This window comes from Oryctolagus cuniculus, chromosome X, assembly GCF_051225735.1.
Source record: "Oryctolagus cuniculus isolate XC-2025 breed Fujian yellow rabbit chromosome X, ASM5122573v1, whole genome shotgun sequence".
Classification (NCBI taxonomy): domain Eukaryota; kingdom Metazoa; phylum Chordata; class Mammalia; order Lagomorpha; family Leporidae; genus Oryctolagus; species Oryctolagus cuniculus.
In genome coordinates, this window is record NC_142888.1 from 129,155,343 (window position 1) to 129,179,433 (window position 24,091).

The following is a 24,091-nucleotide window of genomic DNA, read 5'->3' on the forward strand; positions in this document are numbered from 1 at the left end:
AAACCTTAAAGAAATAGAAGATACAAAAAAATGGGAAAATCTTCCATGTTCATGGATTGGAAGAATCAATATCAAAATATCCACACTACTGAAAGCAATTTACAGATTCAATGCAATGCCAAGCAAAATACCAAGGACAGTCTTCTCAGATAAAGAAAAAAAGGATGCTAAAATTCATATGGAAACACAGGATACCCCAAATAGCTAAAGCCATCTTATACACAAAAACAAAGCCAGAGGCATCACAGTACCAGATTAAGACATATTAGAGGGCAGCTGTAATCAAAACAGCCTGGTACTGGTACAAAAATAGATGGATAGACCAGTGGAACAGAATATAAAGGCCAGAAATCAACCCACACATTGATAACTTATCTTTGACAAAGGAGCTAAAACCAATCCCTGGAGCAAGGATAGCCTCTTCAACAAATGGTGCTGGGAAAACTGGATCTCCATGTGCAAAGCACGAAGCAGGACCACTACCTTACACGTTACACAAAAAATCCACTCAAAATGGATCAAAGTCTTAAATCGATGACCTGATACCATCAAATTAGAGAACATTGGGGAAACTACACAAGATACTGGCATATGCAGGGTTCTTGGAAAAGACTCCAGAGACACAGGCAGTCAAAGCCAAAATTAACAAATGGGCTCATATCAAATTGAGAAGTTTCTGTACTGCAAAACTATCAGCAAAGTAAAGACACAACCAACAGAATGGGTTGCAACCAGTAAAGGATTACACAAAGAGATCAAGAAACTCCACAACAGAATATACAAAGAGATCAAGAAACTCCAACAACAAAACAACCCACTTAAGAGATGGGCCAAGGACCTCAATAGACATTTTTCAAAAGAGGAAATCCAAATGGCCAACAGACACATGAAAAAATGTTCAGGACCACTAGCAATCAGTAAATGCAAATCAAAACCACAATGAGGTTTCACCTCACCCCAGTTAGAATGGCTCACATACAGAAATCTACCAACAACAGATGCTGGTGAGGATGTGGGGAAAAAGGGACACTAACCCACTGTTGGTGGGAATGCAAACTGGTCAAGCCACTATGGAAGTCAGTTTGAAGATTCCTCAGAAACCTGAATACAGACCTACCATATGACCCAGCCATCCTGGGAATTTACCCAAAAGAAGTGAAATCAGCTTATGAAAGAGTTATCTGTACCCTCATGTTTATTGCAGCTCAATTCACAATAGCTAAGACGTGGAATCAACCCAAATGCCTGTCAACTGAAGACTGGATAAAGAAATTATTGAATATGTTCACCATAGAATACTACACAGTGGTTAAAAATGAAATCCTTTCATTAGCAACAGAATGGATGAAACTGGAAAACATGATACTTAGTGAAATAAACCAGCCCCAAAAGGACAAATTCTTTATGTTCTCCCTGATCTGTGGTAACTAATAGAGCACCTAAAAAGTAATTTATAGAAGTTAATTGACACTTGAGATAACTTTGAACAGCCCTTGTCTTAACTGTTGAGGAAATTGTTTTCATACTATTTGTTGAACTCTGCACTTGTAAGATGAACTCTGTGCTAAATAGAGTTAATTGAAATTAGATCGTAGCAAAAAATAAGAATGGGAATAGGAAAGGGTTGAGGAAGAAGGGTGAGATTACGGGTATGGTAGGAAAAATCACTGTTACTAAAGTTGTATTTATGAAATGCATGAAATTTGTATTCCTTAAATAAGAGGTTTCCGGGAAAAATATTATTCAGCCTTAAAAGAATGAAATTCTAAAGGTGAGCATATGGTTCAGAGTTTAAGAGTCCCAGTTCTGCTACCAATCAGCTTCTCACTAATGTGAAACCCTAGGAGGCAACAGGTGATCACTCATACTTGGGCCTCTGCCACTCACATGGGAGAAGGAGACTGATGTCTGTGCTCCTGACTTCGGCCTGACCTGGCCCTGGCTACTGGGGGCACTGGGGAAGTGAATCAGTGGAGGAAGATCTCCCTTTCTCTTTCTGTATCTCTCTCTGCCTTTGAAGTGTAAGGAAATAAAAAAAAATTAAAGCATAAAATTCTGAACCATACTGTAAAATGGGTAAACCTTGAAAAAAATGTTACATGAAATAAGCTAGACACAAAAAGGGCAAATATTATATGATTCCACTTTACCCTTTCTAGGGACCTCATGTTAAGTTTGAGAGACATAAAGTACATTAGATGTTACCAGGGACTGAGGGTAAGGAGGAATGGGGAGTTAGTGTTTAACGGATATGGAGTTTTAGTTTGGAATGACGAAAGCTCTAGAAATGGAGGGTGGTGATTCTAAGACCATAGCTCTGCATAGTTAAGACAGATATAAACAAAGCTCCCAAGAGCCTCAATCATGTGCAGTCCCGAGACCAAAAGGCTCACACACCACTGCTGTATGTTTTCCTGGGGCTGCAAGTGCTCCTGGCTCTGCCAGGCGGGGAAGGCTGCGGACCATTGCAGCCCGACCAGGGAGCTACAGGGTTGGCCAGTGGTTTCCACCAGCCAGGACTCACCTCCTCCTCCTCCTCCTCCCGCACTGGGCTTCTTGCGGCCGTCATCTCGATCACCCAAGGCATCAGACAAGTCAAAATCATCACCTTCAGTGAGCCCCCAAATGTAAATCAAACAGCAAACTGATTAACAACTGTGCACAACAATCTAAACAAAGCAAAATCTGAGTTCAACTGATCAGGACAAGTTCAGACAAATTAGAACCTGACTCTACAGTGGTAATGTCTTTCTGACAATTCGCATACTACTTGTTTTTCAATTAATTTCTATTCCTAAGTATTCTCTGTCTCAGCCCAGTCCCAGTTGCCGTGGGGATTTGCAGAGTGAACCAATGGATGTGATCACACTCTGTCTCTCAACTAAAAGACAACCCAAAATATCCTAATCTGCCTAAAGAAAAAATCGGATGCACATCATGAAACCTAAGCAATGACATTTTCCTGAAGTGGTTGGAAAGAGGAAGAAGTCCAAATGTATTTTCCTCTTGCAATCTCCCAAGGTAAGACTTACAGAAACACAGAGGGCATTGTGATTGACCCAATATGCATTCTTTTAAGTTAAACCCAATGTTTAGATGGAAGACTAGGTTGGCTTTGTACACATGTGGCTCACTGGACACTACCCCAGAGGGAGAATCATGGGGTCCCCCTCACTGCGCTCCCCAGGGCAACCTCTTACCTGCAGGATTTGCGGGCGCTCTGGTAGTGCCTGGCCTCCTGGTTGTGGTAGTGGTGATGTGGTCCCATCTCTCTACAGGGGAGGGAGGACAGCACGGGAGTACATTTAGTAACAAAGCAATGCAGCAGTCGCAGCATATGCAGAATACCCTTGTCGCAGTCCTTGAGGCCCCTCTAGGCTAGGGCCTCCCTAGTATTAACTAAGAATGACATAAAACGTAGATTTGAAGTAAATGGGTTCTTCTCACGTCTCTTCGGAGGATGGGCATGCTGAGATGGAAATGGTCCTGGGCTGGTCAGGGGATGAGTGGAGCCAAGTGTCCAGCCCAGATCTGCTGGGCATCACCACAGGGACCAGGGAGTTCCACAGCTTAAGCACAATCCTTGAGAGGTCTATGCCATTCACCTAGCACTTTAGCCGTAGACAATACTGCTGAAATATGGACTGTGGTTACATTCCTAATGCAATACTGCATAAACTCAGCTGTCACAACACATGCACATAATTCAATAAACGTGACCACTATTGTAAATATTAGCTCAGAGTTCAACTATATTCCCTTAAAAATCATGTATCTTTCACAAGATCTTTATAGTGTACACAAGTTTCCCAATAGCTTCTTTCTGAAAACATCAAGACTATATTAATGCTCCCACTGTTGAAAGTAGAAAAGACATAAGGAAAGAGGAAAGCAGAGACGACATGAGTGTACCTTTGTATATAACAAGCAGTCAATTACTGGCTGCTCAGAAATCAAACAGCAAAAACAATGTGAAGGTAAAATGATAAAAGGCATACTATGCCAATGACAACTATACTAGCATCAAATAGTATTAGCAGATACCCGAATACCAGATAAAATAGATGTTAATTTAAAAATTGTTATCGGGCCAGCGCTGTGGTATAGCAAGTAAAGCTGATGCGTGCAGTGCTGGCATCCCTTATGGGCGCTGGTTCGAATCCCAGCTTCTGATCCAGCTCCCTGCTATAGCCTGGGAAAGCAGTAGAAGATGGCCCAAAGCCTTGGGCCCCTGCACCTGCGTGGGAGACCCAGAAGAAGCTCCTGGCTCCTGGCTTTGGACTGGCACAGCTCCAGCTGTGTGGCCATCTGGAGAGTGAACTAGTGGATGGAAGACCTCTCTGTCTCTGCCCCTTTCAAATAAAATAAATTTTAAAAAATTGTTATCAAAGAGTGACATTTTATTGTGATAAAAGGCTCAACCCAACAGGAAGAGAAAATTTAAACATACATGAACCTGACAACTGAATCCCAAAATGCTGAAGCAATAAATGACAAAATTGATAGGAAGAACAGACAATATGACAATAGTTACACATTTAATTACCTACTTTTCAACCATAGAAAGGGCAATTAGGCCACAGTTCAAACAGAAAATATGATACTTCAGCTCTATAAACCATCTGCATCTAAATGGTCAGCTTTACAGCAGACCATCCACTAACAATAAAATACACATTCTACTCAAAGTGCACATGAAATATTCTTCCAGACAGGCTAGATGTAGGAAGAAAACATGTCTCAGCAAATTAAAAACGACTGAAGACATAAATTATGTTTAACGGATTGAAAATACAAATCATTAACAGAAGGGTACTAGAAAACCCCTAATTATACTGACATTAAAGAACACATTCCTAAATGATCAATAGGTCAAGGACATAATCACAGGGAAATTATAGAATACTTTGAGATGAATAGAAATTCAATACAACATACTAAAACTGATGTGTTGCACTGAAAACATTGCTCAGCCGTGTCTACAGCTGTAAATGCCTACATTAAAAAACAAATACCTCAAATTGATAACCTCAACTTTCACGTTAAGAAACCATAGAAAGCAGAAAGAAAATACCAAGGATTGTAGCAGAATTAAATGAAACAGAATAAAAACAAGACAGTAAAATCAGCAAAACCAAAAAGTTGTTTTACAAGATCACCAAGGCCAGTGTGGTGGTGCAGTGGGTTAAGCTGCCACCTGCGATGCCAGCATCCTATATCAGACCTGCTGATCTTCTGATCCAGCATGAGAAAGCAGAACATGGCCCAAGTCCTTGGGATGCTCTCTCCCTCTGTTGTTTTTTAAAAATAAGATCTACTTGAAAGGCATACAGAGCAACAGAGATATTCCATCTGCTGTCACTCCCCAGATGGCTGCAACGGGCAGGCCGAAGCCAGGAGCTTCTTCCAGGTCTCCCATGTGGGTTCAGGGGCCCAAGTACTTGGGCCATCTTCCACTGCTTTCCCAGGTGCATTAGCATGGAGCTAAATTGCAAGTAGAGTAGCTGGGACTCCAACTGGCACCCATATGCGATGCTGGTGCAGCAGGCAGAGGCTTAACCTTCTACACCATAGTGCCAGCCCTGCTCTGCCTTTCAAATAAATCTTTTAAAAATCACCCAAATTAATAAACCATTAATAAACTGCACAAGAAAAAAATTATGTCTGCCTGGGAGGCAGATGATGTCTTGAGCACTTGAGCCTTTGCCACTTACGTGGGAGACCTAGATGGGAGTTGTTGGCTCCTGGCTTTGGCATGGGCCAGCCCTGGCTATCTTGACTAAGCAGATGGAGATCTCTGTCTCTTCATCCCTCTCAGTCTGCCTTTCAAGCAAACAAAATATTTTTTTTAAAAAGAAAATGTTGCAGCCAGTGTTGTGGTGTAGCAGGTGAAGCTGCCGCATGCAACGCTGGCGTCTCCTATGGACACTGGTTCCAGTCCCAGCTGTTCCACTTGCAGTCCAGCTCTGTTAATGGCCCAGGAAATGCAGCAGAAGATGGCCCAAACGTTTGGGCCCTTGTTCCTATGTGGGAGACCCAGAAGAATCTCCTGGCTTCAGCCTGGCCCAGCCCTGGCCATCGCAGCCATCTGTGGAGTGAGCCAGCAGGTGGAGGATCTCTCTCTAACTCTGCCTTTCAAATAAATAAGTCAATTTTCTTAAAAAAAAAAAAAAAGAGGAAGAAAATGTCTGTACAAAATCACATTAAGAAAAAAAGAGAAAGCCATTGCATCAAACAATCTAAAAGGAGAAACAAATACCTTATGCACAACGTGCCTTTTTCTAAGCTTCTGCCTTTGGAGGCCTCTGCTGGCATATCATACCAGTAGGAGCAAGGACTTGAACTGGAGACAATGTTGTATCAGTTATTACACAGTGTTAAGTGTGCTCAAATAGTTTTACATATTCAGATTATAAAATATAACTTAGGATAACCAATTTTATCTGATCAAGTGAAATGCTAGCTACCTACTATTTGTCTTGCCTAAGTTCTGAGTAGGTGGTATATATTAGTTACTACTGCTTGCTGCTACAGGTTTGATTTGTTACTCACGCTTTACTGACGATGTTTCTTCCAGTGCATCCTCCAGACTGAAATCATCGCCAAAGACCCCGGATCCTAGAAATTAAGAGAGTTTTAAGTTTACCTTTACACAAAACAAAATGCTGAAATATTCGACAACGTTGTTTCTTGAGATGAAAAGATATTCTACACAAACAGAAACCAAGAGAGTGAGCATAGTATATTTTTTCTGATACAAGTATAGCTAAGTCAAAAACTGTATAAAACGACAGAAGTCATTATATAAAGGGGCCAATGCCAAAATTCTAACAATGCATGTATGCACTCAACATTGTAGTCCATGAGCACACACACATTTTATACATGTATACACACACGTGTATACACATACATGTATATATGCATATATACATGTGTATACACATACATATATATGTGTATATGCACATACACGTATATATGCCCACATACATGTATATACACACGTATATATGTGCGTATACATGTATATACACACGTGTATGTGCATATACATGTGTGTATATATATACACATACACGCAGATATGAAGGAGGGACCCTAATATAATAGACTTCAAAACCCCACTTTCAGCATTGGACAGATCATCTAGATATAAAGTCATTAAGAACACACTGGACTGGAACTATATCAAATGTGCCCGACACCAACAGAATATTCTATCCAAAAGCAGAATACACATCCTCCTCCAGCATACAGAAAACCCTCCAGAATCAACCATGTCAGCCACAAAACAAGTCTGAATTCCATGAGACAGAAATCACATCGAGCATTGTTCCTGGCCACAATGATGCAAAGGTGGAAATCAGTAACACGAGGAAGAGTCTTGGAAAACTTACAAATTTATGGAAACTAAATAACATACTCCTGAACCACCAATATGTGAAATAAGAAACAAAATTTTAGAATATCTTTAGATGAACAAAAATGAAAACATAACATATCAAAACTTAGACATCCCTGTCAAGTCAGGACATACTATAACAATAAATGCCTACATCAAAAGAGGATACAGGGGCCGGCGCTGTGGCATAGCGGGTAAAGTCGCTGCCTGCAGTGCCGGCATCCCATATGGGTGCCAGTTCGAGTCCTGGCTGCTCCACTTGCGATCCAGCTGTCTGCTATGGCCTGGGAAAGCAGTAGAGGATGGCCCAAGTCCTTGGGCCCCTGCACCTGTGTGAGAGACCTGGAGGAAGCTCCTGGCTCCTAGCTTCAGATCAACACAGCTCTGGCCATTGCAGCCAATTAGGGAGTGAAGCAGTGGATGGAAGACCTCTCTTCCTCTCCTTCTGACTTTCAAGTAAATAATCTTTTTTTAAAAAAGATACAAATGGCCAACAAATATGAAAATGCTCAATTTCGGCAACCATCAGGAATATACAAATAAAAACCACAACAGGGGGTTCCCTTGCAAGTGGATGGTGCTGGAGGCAGAGGCGAAGCCACAAAATTCCCGTGCTTCCCTCTGGGGCCGCCGCCTCCTCGCCAGGGCAATGGCTTCCAAACTCCTGCGTAGTCAACCTCAGGATGCCAGGATTGGGGGCAAGGGCACCATGTGCCAGAGGATCGCCCGGAACTTGGGCCTGCAGCACCTCTCCAGAGGCCACTTCTTGTGGGAGAACATCAAGGCCAGCACGGAAGTTAGTGATACAGCAAAGCAACACCTAGAGAAAGGTCTTTTGGTCCATTTGAGACACTTAAAGATCAGCTCAGCCGTCGTTGGATTCACCCTCCCAGTGGAAGAGTGTATAACCTGGACTTAAACCCACCCCATCTACCTGGAATTGATGACATCACTGGTGAGCCATTAATCCAACAAGAGGATGATAAACCGGAAGCAGTTGCTGCCAGGCGGAGATAGTATAAGGATGTGGCAAAGAGCCGAGGAGTGCGCCACGAACTTTCTGGGACGGAGACTAATAAAACCTGGCCTTACGTTTACACACTTTTCTCCAACAGATTGCACCTATTCCGTCCAAACAGGCATACTGAGCCTGCCCAGTGGAAGGACCAGAAAGACGTGGCCATGCGTTCAGCTGTGCTGTGTCCAAATTAGAAGGCGGCCGAGAGAGCTTGCAGCATCTTTTCTAGTTTACAGGGTGAACCGATAGGAAGACTAGTGAGTAGAACAGCTCACAAAGAGGCCCTCCTCTGCCTTTCAAAAGCAAGCTCACCCTCAGGTGCTTAAGGCGTCTCCACGCGTGTCCAGAGAGCGGCACCTTCTTTTACCCACAATGGCGGTAGTCTCCGCTTCTCCCCACCGCCATGGCTGTTGAGCCACAGTACTCCAGCCTGTCCTCAGGTTATCTGGCATGTGCTCCCCCTAGTGACAATGGAATTGAAGCTGTTGCTCTCAGGGGTTGCTTCTCTTGATCCTGAGTGTGTCCACAAGTTGTGTTTTTTTTTTTTTTTCCCCAGTAAGAGCGATTCCTCCTTTTCTGCATGCTCCAAGGATTGTTTGCTTTTCAGACATCTACAGTGAGACAATTTGGCTTCTACTATTTAAAGACAGTATTTTTTTAAACTTCTGTATTCTCTCATTATAGCCAATTAAGTAATGTGAGTAGATAGTGATCATTTTTGTCTCTTTCCAATTTTCTTAAAAACAGAGCCAGGGGACTCCACTGAATCTCTTCCTGCACCGGGAATGGAGCTGTGCAGAGGATTGGACTTCACCGCTGGTCTGCCTCTCAGGCTCGCACTGCTCCCTTTTATTAGAAAAAATTATACCCCTAAAACTCTTTAGGGTTCCTCTAAAGAGCAACACATTTTGAAAGATCTCAGTACAGAAATAAGGCCATACGGAATGACTGGACTAACAGCACAGGTAAACTTTTTATTCCTGAAACATTGCATTTTGAAGATGCCGCTAAGTGTTGATGCTGACAGTGTTTCTCCGGTGAGTGATCCAAGCACATTATAAACAGTTGGCGCAGGGAACGGAGCCTTCGGGGGTAGGGAAAATGTTGCACCAGCCACACCTAGACTGTGTGTGACAGCTTTACGATTACGGGAAAAGCAAAGTCTTCAGCTCTTTTCTGGTCCATGGAGTACATTCATTCCATGGGGTGGTCCTAAAGTCTAGAAATAGATATTACATGATGATACAGGACAATACATCAATAAACCAAGCCTTGCCTAGTTTCTGGAAAACAGACACACAACAGGCTGTCACCTTAATCCAGTTAGATCAGCTGAGGATATGGAGAAAATGGAACCCTTGAACACTGGTTGCGGGAATGTAACTTAGTATCGAGGATCCTCAAAGAACTAAAAACAAAGCCCCCATATGATTTAGCAATCCAGCCACCGGATATCTATCCAAGGGAAATGAAACCACTGTGTCAGAGACATCTGTACTCCCACGCTTATTGCGGCACTATTCACAATAGCCAAGATATGGCATCAACCCAGGTGTTTATCACTAGATGAATGGTATATATATATAAATCATATTTGTGGTATATAAATGGAAAATTTTAGCATTAAAAAGGAATAAAACCTGTCATCTGTGACAACATGGATGAAACTGGTAGACACTGTACTAAGTGAAATATACCAGACACAGAAAGACAAATACTGAGGGGCCAGCACTATGGCGTAGTGGGTAAAGCCCTGCCTGCCATGCAGGTATCCCATATGGGAGCCGGTTCAAGACCCAGCTGCTCCACTTCTGATCCAGCTCTCTGCCATGGCCTCGGAGAGCAGAAGATGGCCCAAGTCCTTGGGCCTCTGCACCAGTGTGGGAGACCCCAAAGAAGCTCCTGGCTTCGGATCAGCGCAGCTCCAGCCATTGCTGCCAATTGGGGAGTGAACTAGCGGATGGAGACCTCTGTCTCTCCCTGTGTAACCCTGACTTTCAAATAAATAATGAAGATAAATCTTAAAGGACAAATACTGACTGGCTTTACATGTATGTGGAACAAAAATCAACCCCACAGGAACAGAATGGAAAGATCGTTACTAGAGTCTGGGGAGAAGGAGAAGTGATGGGGAAAGGAGAGATGTTGGACTGAAGGATTAAATTTTACTGAGCTATGGTACTGTGTGGTGAGTGCAGTTAATGGGAATGTATTTTTTCTTCAAAGTTATGGGAAGAACAAATCTTTAATATTCTCACTACAAAAAACAAGTTGGAGTGATATTAGATTGAATCTCTACAGTGCATATACAGATAAAAACATCAACTTGTACTTTATAAATACACATTTGCCAAAATTAATTTTTTTGACAGGTAGAGTTATAGACAGTGAGAGAGAGACAGAAAGGTCTTCCTTCCATTGGTTCACCCCCCCTAATGGCGGGTACGGCCGGCGCTTGCCGATCTGAAGCCAGGAGCCGGGTGCTTCCTCCCGGTCTCCCATGCAGGTGCAGGGCCCAAGCACTTGGGCCATCCTCCACTGCCTTCCCGGGCCACAGCAGAGAGTTGGACTGGAAGAGGAGCAACCAGGACAGAACCCAGGGTGCCAGCGCTGCAGGCAGAGGATCAGCCAAGTGAGCCACGGCACCAGCCAAAATTAATGTTTTAAAACTTGAATTATCTGTATATGAAACAATCATACTGACATACTGTTAGATTTATTTCCCTTTAGACAGCTGAAACTACTCAAACATTTACTGAGTTGATATCCCTCCACCAACAACTTATCCTCACACACACACACACACACACACACACACACACACAACCAGCAGGGGCAAGCGTTCACCTTAGTTGTTAAACTACCAGTTAAGAGACCCACGGCCGGCGCCGCGGCTCACTAGGCTAATCCTCCGCCTTGCGGCGCCAGCACACTGGGTTCTAGTCCCGGTTGGGGCGCCGGATTCTGTCCCGGTTGCCCCTCTTCCAGGCCAGCTCTCTGCTGTGGCCAGGGAGTGCAGTGGAGGATGGCCCAGGTGCTTGGGCCCTGCACCCCATGGGAGACCAAGAAAAGCACCTGGCTCCTGGCTCCTGGCTCCTGCCATCGGATCAGCGTGGTGCGCCGGCCGCAGCGCGCCGGCCGCGCCGGCCATTGGAGGGTGAACCAACGGCAAAAGGAAGACCTTTCTCTCTGTCTCTCTTTCTCACTGTCCACTCTGCCTGTCAAGAAAAAAAAAAAAAAGACCCACATCCAACATTATAGTGCCTGTGTTCAATCCCTGACTCTGGCTCCTGACAATACAGACGTTGGAAGGCAGTTATGATGCCTCAAATAACTGGGTTCTTGCCACCCACATGCGAGACGTTGAATTCCCAGCTCCTGAATTCGGCTGGGCCCAGACCAGGACACTGCAGGCATCAGGGAGTGAACTAGAAGACGGGAGCTCTCTATCTTTCTGCTTCTCACATAAAGAAAATTTAAAGCCCCAAACAGCAACAATGACACACACACACAAAAAATACCGCCAGGTTTCAGTCCACTAGAAGGTTGAGAGTTCATCTGTTTGGAACACAAAGTACAATCTCACAAGAAACCTTCAGTGATGATCGCCTACATGCCCTCAAACCACAAGTGCCTCAAGCGTTGCTGTGCATTTTGTCAATCTAAGGTACCCTCCCACCGGGCCCTCACACCCTCATTTAGACTAGCAGCTCTGGCTAATCACATGGAACTAAGAACACTGTGGGGAAAACTTCACAAGAGAATTAGTCCTCAAAAGCAGATCCATCTGCCCATCCCTATGTTCTAGTGAATCTGACAGCATTTATTCTCTCTAGGGTGGTATGTAGTTTGTCATGGAAATACACAGTTTGGGGGCCAGGGCTGTGGCATAGTGGGTAGAGCCGCCACCTGCAGTGCCGGCATCCCATATGGGTGCCAGTTTGAGTCCTGGCTGCTCCACTTCTGGTCCAGCTCTCTGCTATGGCCTGGGAAAGCTGTAGAAGATGGCCCAAGTCCTTGGGCCCCTGCACCCACGTGGGAAAACCAGAGGAAGCTCCTGGCTTTGGATCGGCACAGCTCTGGCTTTTGCAGCCAATTGGGGAATGAAGCAGCACATGGAAGATCTCACTCTCTGCCTCTCCTTCTCTGTGTAACTGACTTTCAAAAAAATTTAAAAGAATTTGAGGTAGAGTTAGACAGTGAGAGGGAGAGAGAAAGGTCTTCCTTCCGTTGGTTCACTCCCCAGATGGCCTCAATGGCCGGAGCTGTGCTGACCAAAGCCAGGAGCCAAGTGCATCTTCCCAGTCTCCAATCCAGCAGAGAGCTGGATTGGAAGAGGGGTAGCCGGGACTAGAACCAGCACCCATATGGGATGCCAGCGCAGCAGGCAGAGGATTAACCTACTGTGCCATGGCGCTGGCCCCTAAATAAAGCTTTCAAAAAATAATATACAGTTTATCAATTCTCAAGCATGTATATTGAGTTGATCAAATATGAAGGTACTTCAAAAAGTTTGTGAAAATGAAATTAAAAGTATTTGTGCAAAACATGTTTCAATTCATGCATAGTTTTCAGCATACTCATTTCCATGAACTTTTTGCAAAGTTCCAAGAAGCATGGATTTCAGAACTTTGTAGGATCAGTGCTGTGGCATGGCAGGTAAAGCTTCCGTCTGTGGCGCCAGCGTCCCACATGGGTGCCAGTCCATGTCCTGGCTGCTCCATTTCTGATCCAGATCCCTGCTAATGTGCTTGGGAAAGCAACAGAAATTGTCCCAAGTGCTTGGGCCCCTGTCACTCACATGGGAGACATAAGTAGCTCCTGGCTCCTGACTGCAGATTGGCCCAGCTCCAGGTATTGCTGCCATTTGGGGAGTGAAACAGTGGAAAGAAATGCAATCAATATCCACCTTTCAAATAAAAATTTTTTTAAAAAATATTTTACTTGAAAGTCAGTTACACAGAGAGAAGGAGAGGCTGGGGGGGGGGGTAGTCTTCCATCCGCTGGTTCACTCCCCAGATGGCCGCGATGGCCGCAATGGCCGGAGCTGTGCCAATTTGAAGCCAGGAGCCAGGATCTTCTTCCAGATCTCCCAAGCAGGTGCGGGGGCCCAAGGACCTCGGCCATCTTCTACTGCTTTCCCAAGCCATAGCAGGGAGCTGAATTGGAAGTGGAGCAGCTGGGTCTCGAACCAGCGCCCATATGGGATGCCAGCACTGCAGGCAGAGGCTTTACCCACTACACCACAGCACCGGCCACATAAGTAAATTTTTTTAAAAAACATTTTTGCATGAAAATAAGCTTGTTTTAATTTTATTTCCCATGAAATTTTGAAGCTCCCTAAATAACTGGATAGTGAATACTGGAATCCAGTTCTCTCACCATCAGTGTTGGGGGGGAGAGGTGACTAGATAAGAGGGGAAGGCTAGAAAGGTGTGTGTGACAATGGATTAGTATTGAATACCTCAATATGAATGTTTAGCTTTATAAACAAATAGTTGCCTATAGAAATAGAAACATGTGTACATACACAGGTTAGTATAGATATTTGAAGTATCTTTTGAAATCATATATATTTTCCATGAACTTTCAAAAGTGTTTACATCCAAAATAAAAAGTTTGTTTATTTCAAGGATACTTTTAAAAGTTGTTACAAACAAGATTCCAAGATGGCCGAGTAGGACAAAGACATGTTGATTCTGGCCAGGGGAAGATAGCAGACAAAGCACATTCCTAGGGGAAAATTGGAGAGGAGTTTGCAGTGGAAATTCTACAGAAAGAAGCGGAATGCCATGGAGCAGCGTGGAAACTGTATGCCCAGCAATGATCAGGGACACCACCTACTACTACTGCGATCAGGGGCTGGAGGAGATGCCAGGTTCAGAGAGCAAGGTGAGAGCAGACTGATGGGAGAACCTTGTAGACCACACTGTTCTTTGAGGGTAACCCACTTATTCCAGTGAAGGAAGAGCACCTTTCTTTCTCCCTATCCTCACACAAGAGCGCCTGGCAACCAGCGGGGAGAAGGCGCCACCCGAACACCCATAGAGGCTACCACAGCTCTTGCACACGCAAGCAGGGTATTTTACCAAAGAGAAAAATTTGTGTGGCCACAGATTTTGAGTCTCACTGGGAGGGCTGACAGGGGAATGCACACCTACTTAGGATTGTGAGGTACTCCCATTATCTAAAACTATCAGAGGCTCTGGGGTTTGGACTGCCAAGGTGGCGCGCTCACAGGCAGCTGGCTCTCTGTGGATGGGACAGGCTTGTGAGGCAGAGGGGATCCATTGCATCCAGTGGCTGTGGGAGCCTTATGCACCTGACTTGTGCAAATTCTGCGACTCCACAAGAGGGCATGGGGTATAGCTGTGTCTCTGGGCAGTCATTGTGCCTGGCCATCTACACCCTTGCACCCTCCCACACAGCCACAGTGTTTTCATAGTCCTGGCATACAAGCCTCCCAAATCATGAGCACCTAGCCCCTTGTCAGTTTTCCCCAGACACAGGAGTTTCCACTCAGCTGGTTTCTGGGCACATGGACACCACCTGTCACCTATGTCCAAAATGGTGTCCACCATCTCTCAGCTTATTACAGAATTCTGGATACTACTTATCAATAGTCTAGACTACTTATCAATAGTCACCTTGAATGTAAATGGCCTCAACTCTCCAGTTAAGAGACAGACTAGTTGAATAGACTAAAAAACAAAACCCATCTATTGTCTGCTTAGAAGAAACACATCTCACCATGCATCTCACCAACAAAGATGCATGCAGACAAAAAGTGTACGGAAAAAGATATCCCATACTAGCCAAAACCAAAAGAACTGGTGTAGCCATCCTAACCTCAGACAAAATAGACTAACACAAAAAGTGTTAAGAGACAAAGGGCACTATGCAATGATTAGGGGATCAATTCAACAGGAAGATGTGACTTATAAACATATGCACCTAATTATAGGGCACCTGGCTATTTAAAAGAAATATTGGGGCGAGTGCTGTGACGCAGGTTAATCCTCCACCTGCAGCACCAGCATCCCATATGGGCATTGGTTCTAGTCCCAGCTGCTCCTCTTCCGATCCAGCTCTCTGCTGTGGCCTGGGAAAGCAGTAGAAGATGGCCCAAGTCCTTGGACCCCTGCACCCACATGGGAGACCCGGAAAAAACTGGCTTCGGGTCAGTGCAGCTCCGGCCATTGTGGCCATCTGCGGAGTGAACCAGCGGATGGAAGACCTTTCTCTGTCTCTCCCTCTGTAACTACCTCTCAAATAAGTAAAATCTTTAAAAAAAAAAAAAAGGTAACAAATCTAAAAGGAGACAGACTCAAATACAGTAGTAATGGGGGATGTCAGTACTCTACTTTCAGCAATGGACAGATCAAGACTGAAAATCAGCAGGGAGACAACAGATTTAATTGGTCAAATGGATCTAACAGATACCTACAGAACTTTGCATCCTACAGTCACAGAATATGCATTCTTCTCACCAATGCATGGAACTTTTGCTAGGATTTACCACATGCTAGGCCAGCCATAAACCAAATCTCAGTAAATTCAAAAAATTGAAATTACACCATGCATCTTCTCAGACCACTATGGAATGAAGCTGGAAATCAGCAACTCAGGAATCCTTAGAGCATATGCAAACACATGGAGACTGAACAACATGCTCTAAATGAACAGTGGGTCATAGAATAAATCAAAAGAGAAATCAAAAACTTTCTGAAAACAAATGAAAATGACAATACATCATATCAAAACTTACAGCAAAAGCAGTGTTAAGAGGAAAGCTTATAGAAATTGTTGCTTACATCAAGAAATTGGAAAGCACCAAATAAATGAGCTATCAGTGCATCTGAACGACCTAGAAAAACAGCAGCAAACTAAACCAAAAACCAGTAGGAGAAAAGAGTTAAAATAAGAATAAACCTGGTGGCCGACACTCTGGCATAGTGGGTAAAGCTGCCACCTATAGTGCTAGCATCCCATATGGGTGTCGGTTCAAGTCCTGGCTGCTCCTCTTCTGATCCAGTTCTCTGCTATGGCCTGGGAAAGCAGTAGAATATGGTCCAAGTGCTTGGGCCCCTGTACCCATATGGAAGATCCAGAAGAAGCTCTTGGCTCCTGGCTTCAGATCAGCACAGCTCTGGCCATTGCAGCCAATTAGGGAGTGAACCAGGGGATGAAGGACCTCTCTCTGCCTCTCCTCTCTCTGTGTAACTCTGGCTTTCAAAATAAATAAGTCTTAAATAAAAGAATAAACAAAGAAATAAAACTATACAAAAGATCAGCAAAGAGCTGGGCTTTTGGAAAAAAAATTGACACAACATTGGTCCAACTAACCAAAAAATAGAAGATCCAATCAAAATCAGAGATGAAAAGGGTAATGTAAAAACAGACACCATAGAAATAAAAGGATCATCAGAAATTATTACAAAGAGCCGTATGCCAACAAACCAGGAAACCTAAAAAAAAAAAAAAAAAAAAAAAAAAAAAAAAAAAAAAAAAAAAAAAAAAAAAAAGATTCCTGGACACATACTGCTTATCTAAATAGAGCCATGAAAACATAGAAAACCTAAACAGACCAATAACCAAGGCAGAGATTGAATTAGTAATAAAGACCCTCCCAACAAAGAAAAGCCCAGGACTTGATGGCTACATGGTTGAAGTCCAGACATTTAAGAACTAACTCCAATTCTTCTCAAGCTATTCAAAAACAATTGAATGGAAGGAACCCTCCCAAATTCTATGAATCCAGCATCACCTTAATTCCTAAACAGAGAAAGAACTACAGACCAATTTCCCTGATGAACATAGAGGCAAAAATCCTCAATAAAATACTAGCCAATCGAATCCAACAACACATCAGAAACATCACCATCCAGACCAAGTGGGATTAACCAGATATGCAGGGATGGTTCAATGTTCGCCAATCAACGTGACTCATATTAAACTGAAGAAAAAACCATAGGATTATCTCAAAGATGTGGCAAAAGCATTTGATAAAATACAATACCCTTTCATGTTGAAAACTAAAAATTGGGTATAGAAGGAACATTCCTCAGCACAATCAAGGCAATTTATGACAATCCCACAACCAGCATCTGATTGAATGGGGAAAAGGTGGAGACATTCCCACTAAGATCCAGAACTAGATAAGGATGCCCACTCTCACTATTGCTATTCAATCTAGTCTTGAAGTTTTAGCCGGAACCATTAGGCAAGAAAAAGAAATCACAGGGATACAAATTTGGAGGTTGGAAGTCAAACTAACCCTATCTGCAGATGACATGATTCTACATAGAGGATCCAAAAGACTCCACTAAGACTACTGGAAATCACAGAAGAGTTTGGTAAACTGGCAAGATATAAAATCAACACACGACAATCAATAGCCTTTCTAAACAGGCAATGCCATGACTGAGAAAGGACATCTAAGATCAATCCCATTCACAATAGCTACAAAAAAATACCTTGGAATAAATTTAAGGAAGGATGTCAAAGATTTCTATGATGAGAATTACAAAAACTTAAAGGAATAGAAGATACAGAAAGGAAAAATATTCAATGTTCCTGGATTGAAAGGACCAATATCATCAAAATGTCCATACTACCAAAAGCAATTTACAGATTCAATGTGATACCAATCAAAAGACTAAGGACATTCTTCTCAGATATAGAAAAAATGATGCTGAAATTCATGTGGAAATGCGGTTCAAATAGCTAAAGCAATTTTTAGCTAAGACATGGAATCAACCCCAATACCCATCAGCTGAAGACTGGACAAGGAAATTATGGGATATGTACACATTGGACTACTACACAGCACTTAAATATGAAATCCTGTACATTGAGGCTTAATGCTATAACGAGTACTCAAACCGTATATTTCACTTTGTGTTTCTATGGGGGTGCAAACTGTTGAAATCTTTACTTAATGTATACTAAACTGATCTTCTGTTAAAAAAAAAAAAGAAATTAGCAGTTCCCAACTTGACTCTCACTGGGATTAAACTTGACAATAGGTCTGATCTGATTTCATCATCATTTAAAAAATCATCTATTATTTTTCACTTTATGTTTCTGTGTGGGAGCAAACTGTTGAAATCTTTACTTAATGTATGCTAAACTGATCTTCTGTATATAAAGAGAAATGAAAATGAATCTTGATGTGAATGGAAGGGGAGAGGGAGTGGGAAAGGGGAGGGTTGCGGGTGGGAGGGACGTTATGGGGGGGAAGCCATTGTAATCCATAAGCTGTACTTTGGAAATTTATATTCATTAAATAAAAGTTAAAAAAAAGAATGCAAAAAAAATAAGGCTATTACAAAAAATCAATTTCCTATAGCATAAAATTAAACATAAGTACTACATTAAGAGATAGAGGAGGGCCGGTGCTGTGGCATAGGTTAAGTCTCTGCCTACAGTACCAGCATCCCATATGGGTGCCATATCAAGTCCCGGCTGCTCCACTTTTGATCCAGCTCTCTGCTATGGCCTGGGAAAGCAGTGGAGGATGGCTCAAGTGCTTGGGCCCCTGCACCCACATGGGAGACCTGGATGAAGCTCCTGGCTTCAGAATGGCCCAGCTCTGGCCACTGTGGCCATCTGGGGAATGAACCAGTAGATGGAAGACCTCTCTTTCTCTCCCTCCCTCTGTAGCTCTGCCTCTCAAATAATTCTTAAAATAAGTAAAACAAAGATACACAGGAGCTTTTCACAAAGATAGTGTCAAAGGGGAAGAAGGAAGCTCCTGCCCGCCCCCAAAAGCCAAAGCATATCCTTTGAAGGCCAAGAAGGCAGAGCTGAAAGGTGTCCAGTCACACAAACACATATACAAACAAACAAAAAACCCACTAGATATCACCTATGTGCTGGTGACTTAAGACTATCTCTTATGGTAGCCCAAATATCCTCAAGAGAGCACCTCTACTATGCCATCAAGAGGAAGATAGAAAACACACTCGTGTTTATTGTGGATGTTAAGGTCAACAAGCATCAGATCAGACAGGCTGTGAGGAAATTGTATGACATTGATGTGGTCCAAGACAAACCCTGATCAGGCCTGATGGAGAGAAGGCACGTGTTTGACTAGCTCCCGGTTATGATGCTTTGGAGGGTGCCAACAAACTTAGGATCATCTAAACTGAGTCCAGGGGGGCAGCACTGTGGGCCACTGGGTTAAGCTGCCAGCCTCCCATGTGAGTGTAGGTTCGAGTCCTGTCTACTTCCAATCCAGCTCCATTCTAATGTGCATGGGAAAAGCAACAGAGGATGGTCCAAGTGTTTTAGGCCCCTGCACCCATGTGGGAGACCTTTATGGAGTTCTAGGCTCCTCACTTCAGCCTGGCCCAGTTCTGGCCACTGCAGCCACTTGTAGCATGAATCATCAGATCAAAGATTTCTGTATGTCTCTCCCTCTAACTCTGCCTTTCAAATTAATAAAATAAATCTTAAATAAACTGAGTCCAGCTGGCTTATTCTAAATACACGTTTTTTTCACCATCAGAAAAAGATGCAGGAAAGGACAACACCATCCACCATAACTCAACCAAAATCCAAAAATAGTCACCAAAAGAAAAACATTCAATAAAAAAAAAAAACTTGAGTATAAATTTATCCTAAAAGATAAATGGGATCAAAACATACCTAACTGGGGCTGGCACTGTGGCGCAACAGGTTAAAGCCCTGGCCTGAAGTGCTGGCATCCCACATGGGCACCAGTTTTAGTCCCAGCTGCTCCACTTCCAATCCAGCCCTCTGCTATGGCCTGGGAAAGCAGTAGAAGATGGCCCAAGTCCTTGGGCCCCTGCACCCACGTGGGAGACCCAGAAGCAGCTCCTGGCTCCTGACTTCAGATCAGCACAGCTCCAGCCGTTGTGGCCATCTGGGGGAGTGAACCAGCAGATGGAAGACCTCTACCTCTCTAACTCTTTCAAATAAAATATCTTTAAAAAAACATATCTAACTGTATGCTAGTAACTTTAGCTATACATATATTTATAAAACATATGAAAGAAAAAATGGCAAAAAAGATTGGGGGAAATATATTAGGCAAATGCTAATGAGAAGGAAATACATGTGGTAATATTAATAAGAACACTGAAGATCTCAATCTCTAACTAGGAGAAGAATGTTTTGTGTGAATAAAACACAATCCACCAAGAAAACAAGTCACAGCACTTAACCTAGCTTCTAAAATTCTAAGGCAGACTTTCGGTTCTTGCTAAGAGCGATTAATAGGTATCAGACCACACTTTCCATCATGAACCACAACACACACTATACAACTGCTATGAGCACTGAACAGTGGGAGACTGCAATCCCTAGATCAGAAATTACAATAGCTAAATCCAACAGGTGGTCCTGGATTGGATCCTGAATCTTATACAGGCCATTACTGGGACAATCAGCAAAATTTGAATGGGGTCTGTGGACCAGATGGTAATCCTGGATTGCTGTCAATTTCCTGATTGTGATGGAACTACTGTAGTCAGGAAAAGGGTGCTCTTGTTTTTAGCAAATGCACACTGACATACGGAGAGGTAATCGGTACAACGTCAGGAACCAATTCTGAAATGAGTCAGGAAAACAAAAATGCAAAGAATCATACATTCACGTGGGGGAACACACACCGAAACTGATCAAACCTGGGAAATCTAAGTGGACAATATATGAACTCTTTGCACTGATCATTGTTAGAACTACTGCTGAGGCTTGAATGGGGTCTGAGGATTAAGTGGTAGTAACGTATTCAGAATACGTTTTCTGGTTCTGATGGTTTACAGGGCGGGGGTCTTGAAAAAGCTATGGAAATGTATATTATGAAAAAACTGTTTTGAAGTTTGCTTTGCACCAGAATGAACTTACTTTTCATTCCATTTTCCACGAATTTTCTGAAGTACCTTCACACTGTGGATATGTCCTTGTTTCTAATGTAGAAGGACACTGCTGTCTTATTGCCAAGTTGTTAGTGGGGGGTGACAAGCCCTTTGCATTGTACTTGCAAGTTTTCTATAAGTGTGTAATTATTTCAATGTTAAAAATTTAGGCCGGCACCACGGCTCACTAGGCTAATCCTCCACCTAGCGGTGCCAGCACACCGGGTTCTAGTCCCGGTCGGGGCGCCGGATTCTGTCCCGGTTGCCCCTCTTCCAGGCCAGCTCTCTGCTGTGGCCAGGGAGTGCAGTGGAGGATGGCCCAAGTGCTTGGGCCCTGCACCCCATGGGAGACCAGGAGAAGCACCTGGCTCCTGCCATCGGATCAGCGCAGTGCGCCGGCGGAAGCGTGCTAGCCGCAGCAGCCATTGGAGGGTGAACCAATGGCAAAAGGAAGACCTTTCTCTGTCTCTCTCACTGTCCACCCTGCCTGTCAAAAAAATAAAATTTAAATATGTATATCCTCCAACCCAACAATTTTACTCCATACCTGTTACAGAAAAGCAGCTGGAGCATGAACTCAAGAAGCATGCACAAATGGCGACCACTGCACTGCTTACAACAGCAAAAAGAAACAGAAGCAGACCAGTGGGCAGCAAAGAGGGATGAGGAAATATGGCTTGTCTGTGCAAGGAATTATCGTGTAACTGTTAAAAAGAATGGTACAAGCCATCATGGGAGACATCTCCAGGATGTAGCATGAAATAAAGAAAAGCATAGAGAAGTACTTTTCCAAGTGTGTGTGCATCTATATCTAGATATCCGTAAAATTTTTCTCGAAGTTTACATCAAGAAACTCTTAACAGTGATTATGTTTAGGGAACTAGAATAGTGGTCCAAGGAAGAGAGCATTGCACTATTAATTTAAATCCTTTTAATCACGTACATGTATTTGCATTAATAACAATACTTCAAAGTTCTCTACCAACCCCTCCAAAACCATAAACCTGGCATCCCACTGGGTCATCCTTCAGAACTTTTAAAGGTTTATTTTGAAAGTCAGAGTTAGAGAGGGGAGGAGTCAAGGAGATCTTCCACCCTCTGGTTCATTTCCCAGATGACAGCAACAGCCGGGGCTGGACCAGGCTGACTCCAGGAGCTTCCTCCGGCCTCCTGCGTGGTGGCAGGAACCCAAATACTTGGGGCATCTTCCGCTGCTTTTCCCAGGCATTAGCAGGCAGCTGCATCAGCAGTAAAGTGGCTGAAGACACAACCAGCACCCATACAGGATTCCAGTTTTATCAGCTCCTTCACAATGCCAGCCCCTACCCCTAGCTTCTCATTCAGACCGAGTTCCTCCAAGTAACGTCTTACCCAGGAATAAAACATTTTAGCCTCAACCATTGCCTTACTATTTGCTGATATATTCTGCTATGCATCATCCAGAGTTCAACAAAAGACAATTTTGTAGTATTTCTTAATCCCTCATTGATAAGTAAAACTATTCCACCTCCATGGAGATCGTGAGCTATGCTGACTTTTTTATAGCATTCAAATAAGCACAGCTGCCGAATTCGAGACAGGAGCAAATACTCTCATGAGAGACATTTACAGCTCAAATGATGGAAAATAAGAGCGTACCCTATATCCCTTCCACACAACATACAGCTAAGCAGCTCAGTTTTGGGGGCAGGCAGACCGAAACCCTCTGCATTAACGATGCAGGCTCTCCCTCTGGCACCACCACATTAAAAAGCAGCTGACTTGGCATGGGTTCGCTTCACAACTGCAAATCCTAGAATTATTCAAGTCTGCAGCAGAAAAGTTGCCTCATTCCACTGCAGAGGGTCCTAACAATTTTCTTTTAACTGAAATAGTCCACCATGAGCTGGAATACAAGTCTGAAAATGTGCTTTCAGAAGAGAACTGGAAATCTTCCCTGGGGCCTTGTACACATCCTGAGGAAGAGCCGTAGACGCGTGCCAGGTCGACCCACAGACATTCCAGTGGCCAACATTTGTGTTGGAGTCGATGTTGTCCCTTCAGGAGGAACAAAAGCTTAACCTCTTAGTTCAACCTGACTCAGGACGGCTGGTGTCTTAGAGCTACGAGCATTTTCACTTGAAAGGCAGTTACAGAGAGAGGAGAGACAGACTTTCCACCTGCTGGTTCACTCCCCAAGTGTGTCCAATAGCCAGGGCCGCACCAGGCTGAAATCGGGAGCCGGGAGCTTCTTCCAGTCTCCCACATGAGTGCAGAGGCCTAAGAACTTGGGCCATCTTGCTCTGCTTTCCTAGGCCATTAGCTGGGAGCTGGATCAGAAATGGAGGAGCCAGGTCTTGAACCAATGCCCATATGACGTGTCGGTGTCGCAGGCAGAGGCTTAACCCACTACACCACCATGCGGACCCCCTAAGGGCTCATTTAAAGAGGTCTATGAAATAAGGTATACCAGAACCTGGTTAGAGAACTCTGCCATGAGCTTGCTGTGATCCAGCACCTGCCAAAGCCTTGATTAGAACACGTGACCCTTGAGGGGGACTGTGAGGCCCTAAAATAGCCTTCATTTGGACTTAATCATTCCCCACCACTTACCTGCCCCGTCCAAAACATACCAGTCACATGTGGCTGTTTAAATTCAAGTTTAGTGAAGATTTCAAATTCAGTTCCTGGCCATGCTAACCACATTTCCAGCACTCACCACATGGCTTGATCTAACGTGAAATGAGCCATGGAAGAAGGATGCTCCAACAGAACGCAATACAGACGTCACGTGAAGCCGCTGCT

The 24,091-nt window shown here is 43.7% G+C and overlaps 1 protein-coding gene and 1 pseudogene across 4 annotated transcripts in view; one reads left to right on the forward strand and one right to left on the reverse strand.

Annotated features, from left to right (window-relative positions):
* Positions 1 to 24,091, reverse strand: part of CD99L2 (CD99 molecule like 2) — a 101,716-nt gene that overhangs the window by 25,393 nt on the left and 52,232 nt on the right. For all 4 annotated transcript variants that reach the window (XM_008275030.5, XM_017350864.4, XM_070067223.2 and 1 more), the window contains exons 2-4: positions 6,553 to 6,618; positions 3,201 to 3,272; positions 2,525 to 2,608 (exon numbers count right to left, since the gene is read on the reverse strand). In XM_008275030.5, the coding sequence (XP_008273252.2) occupies positions 2,525 to 2,608; positions 3,201 to 3,272; positions 6,553 to 6,618 (222 nt within the window). The remainder of the gene's footprint in view (positions 1 to 2,524; positions 2,609 to 3,200; positions 3,273 to 6,552; positions 6,619 to 24,091) is intronic.
* LOC127487628 (adenylate kinase 4, mitochondrial pseudogene) lies at positions 8,055 to 8,921 on the forward strand (annotated as a pseudogene).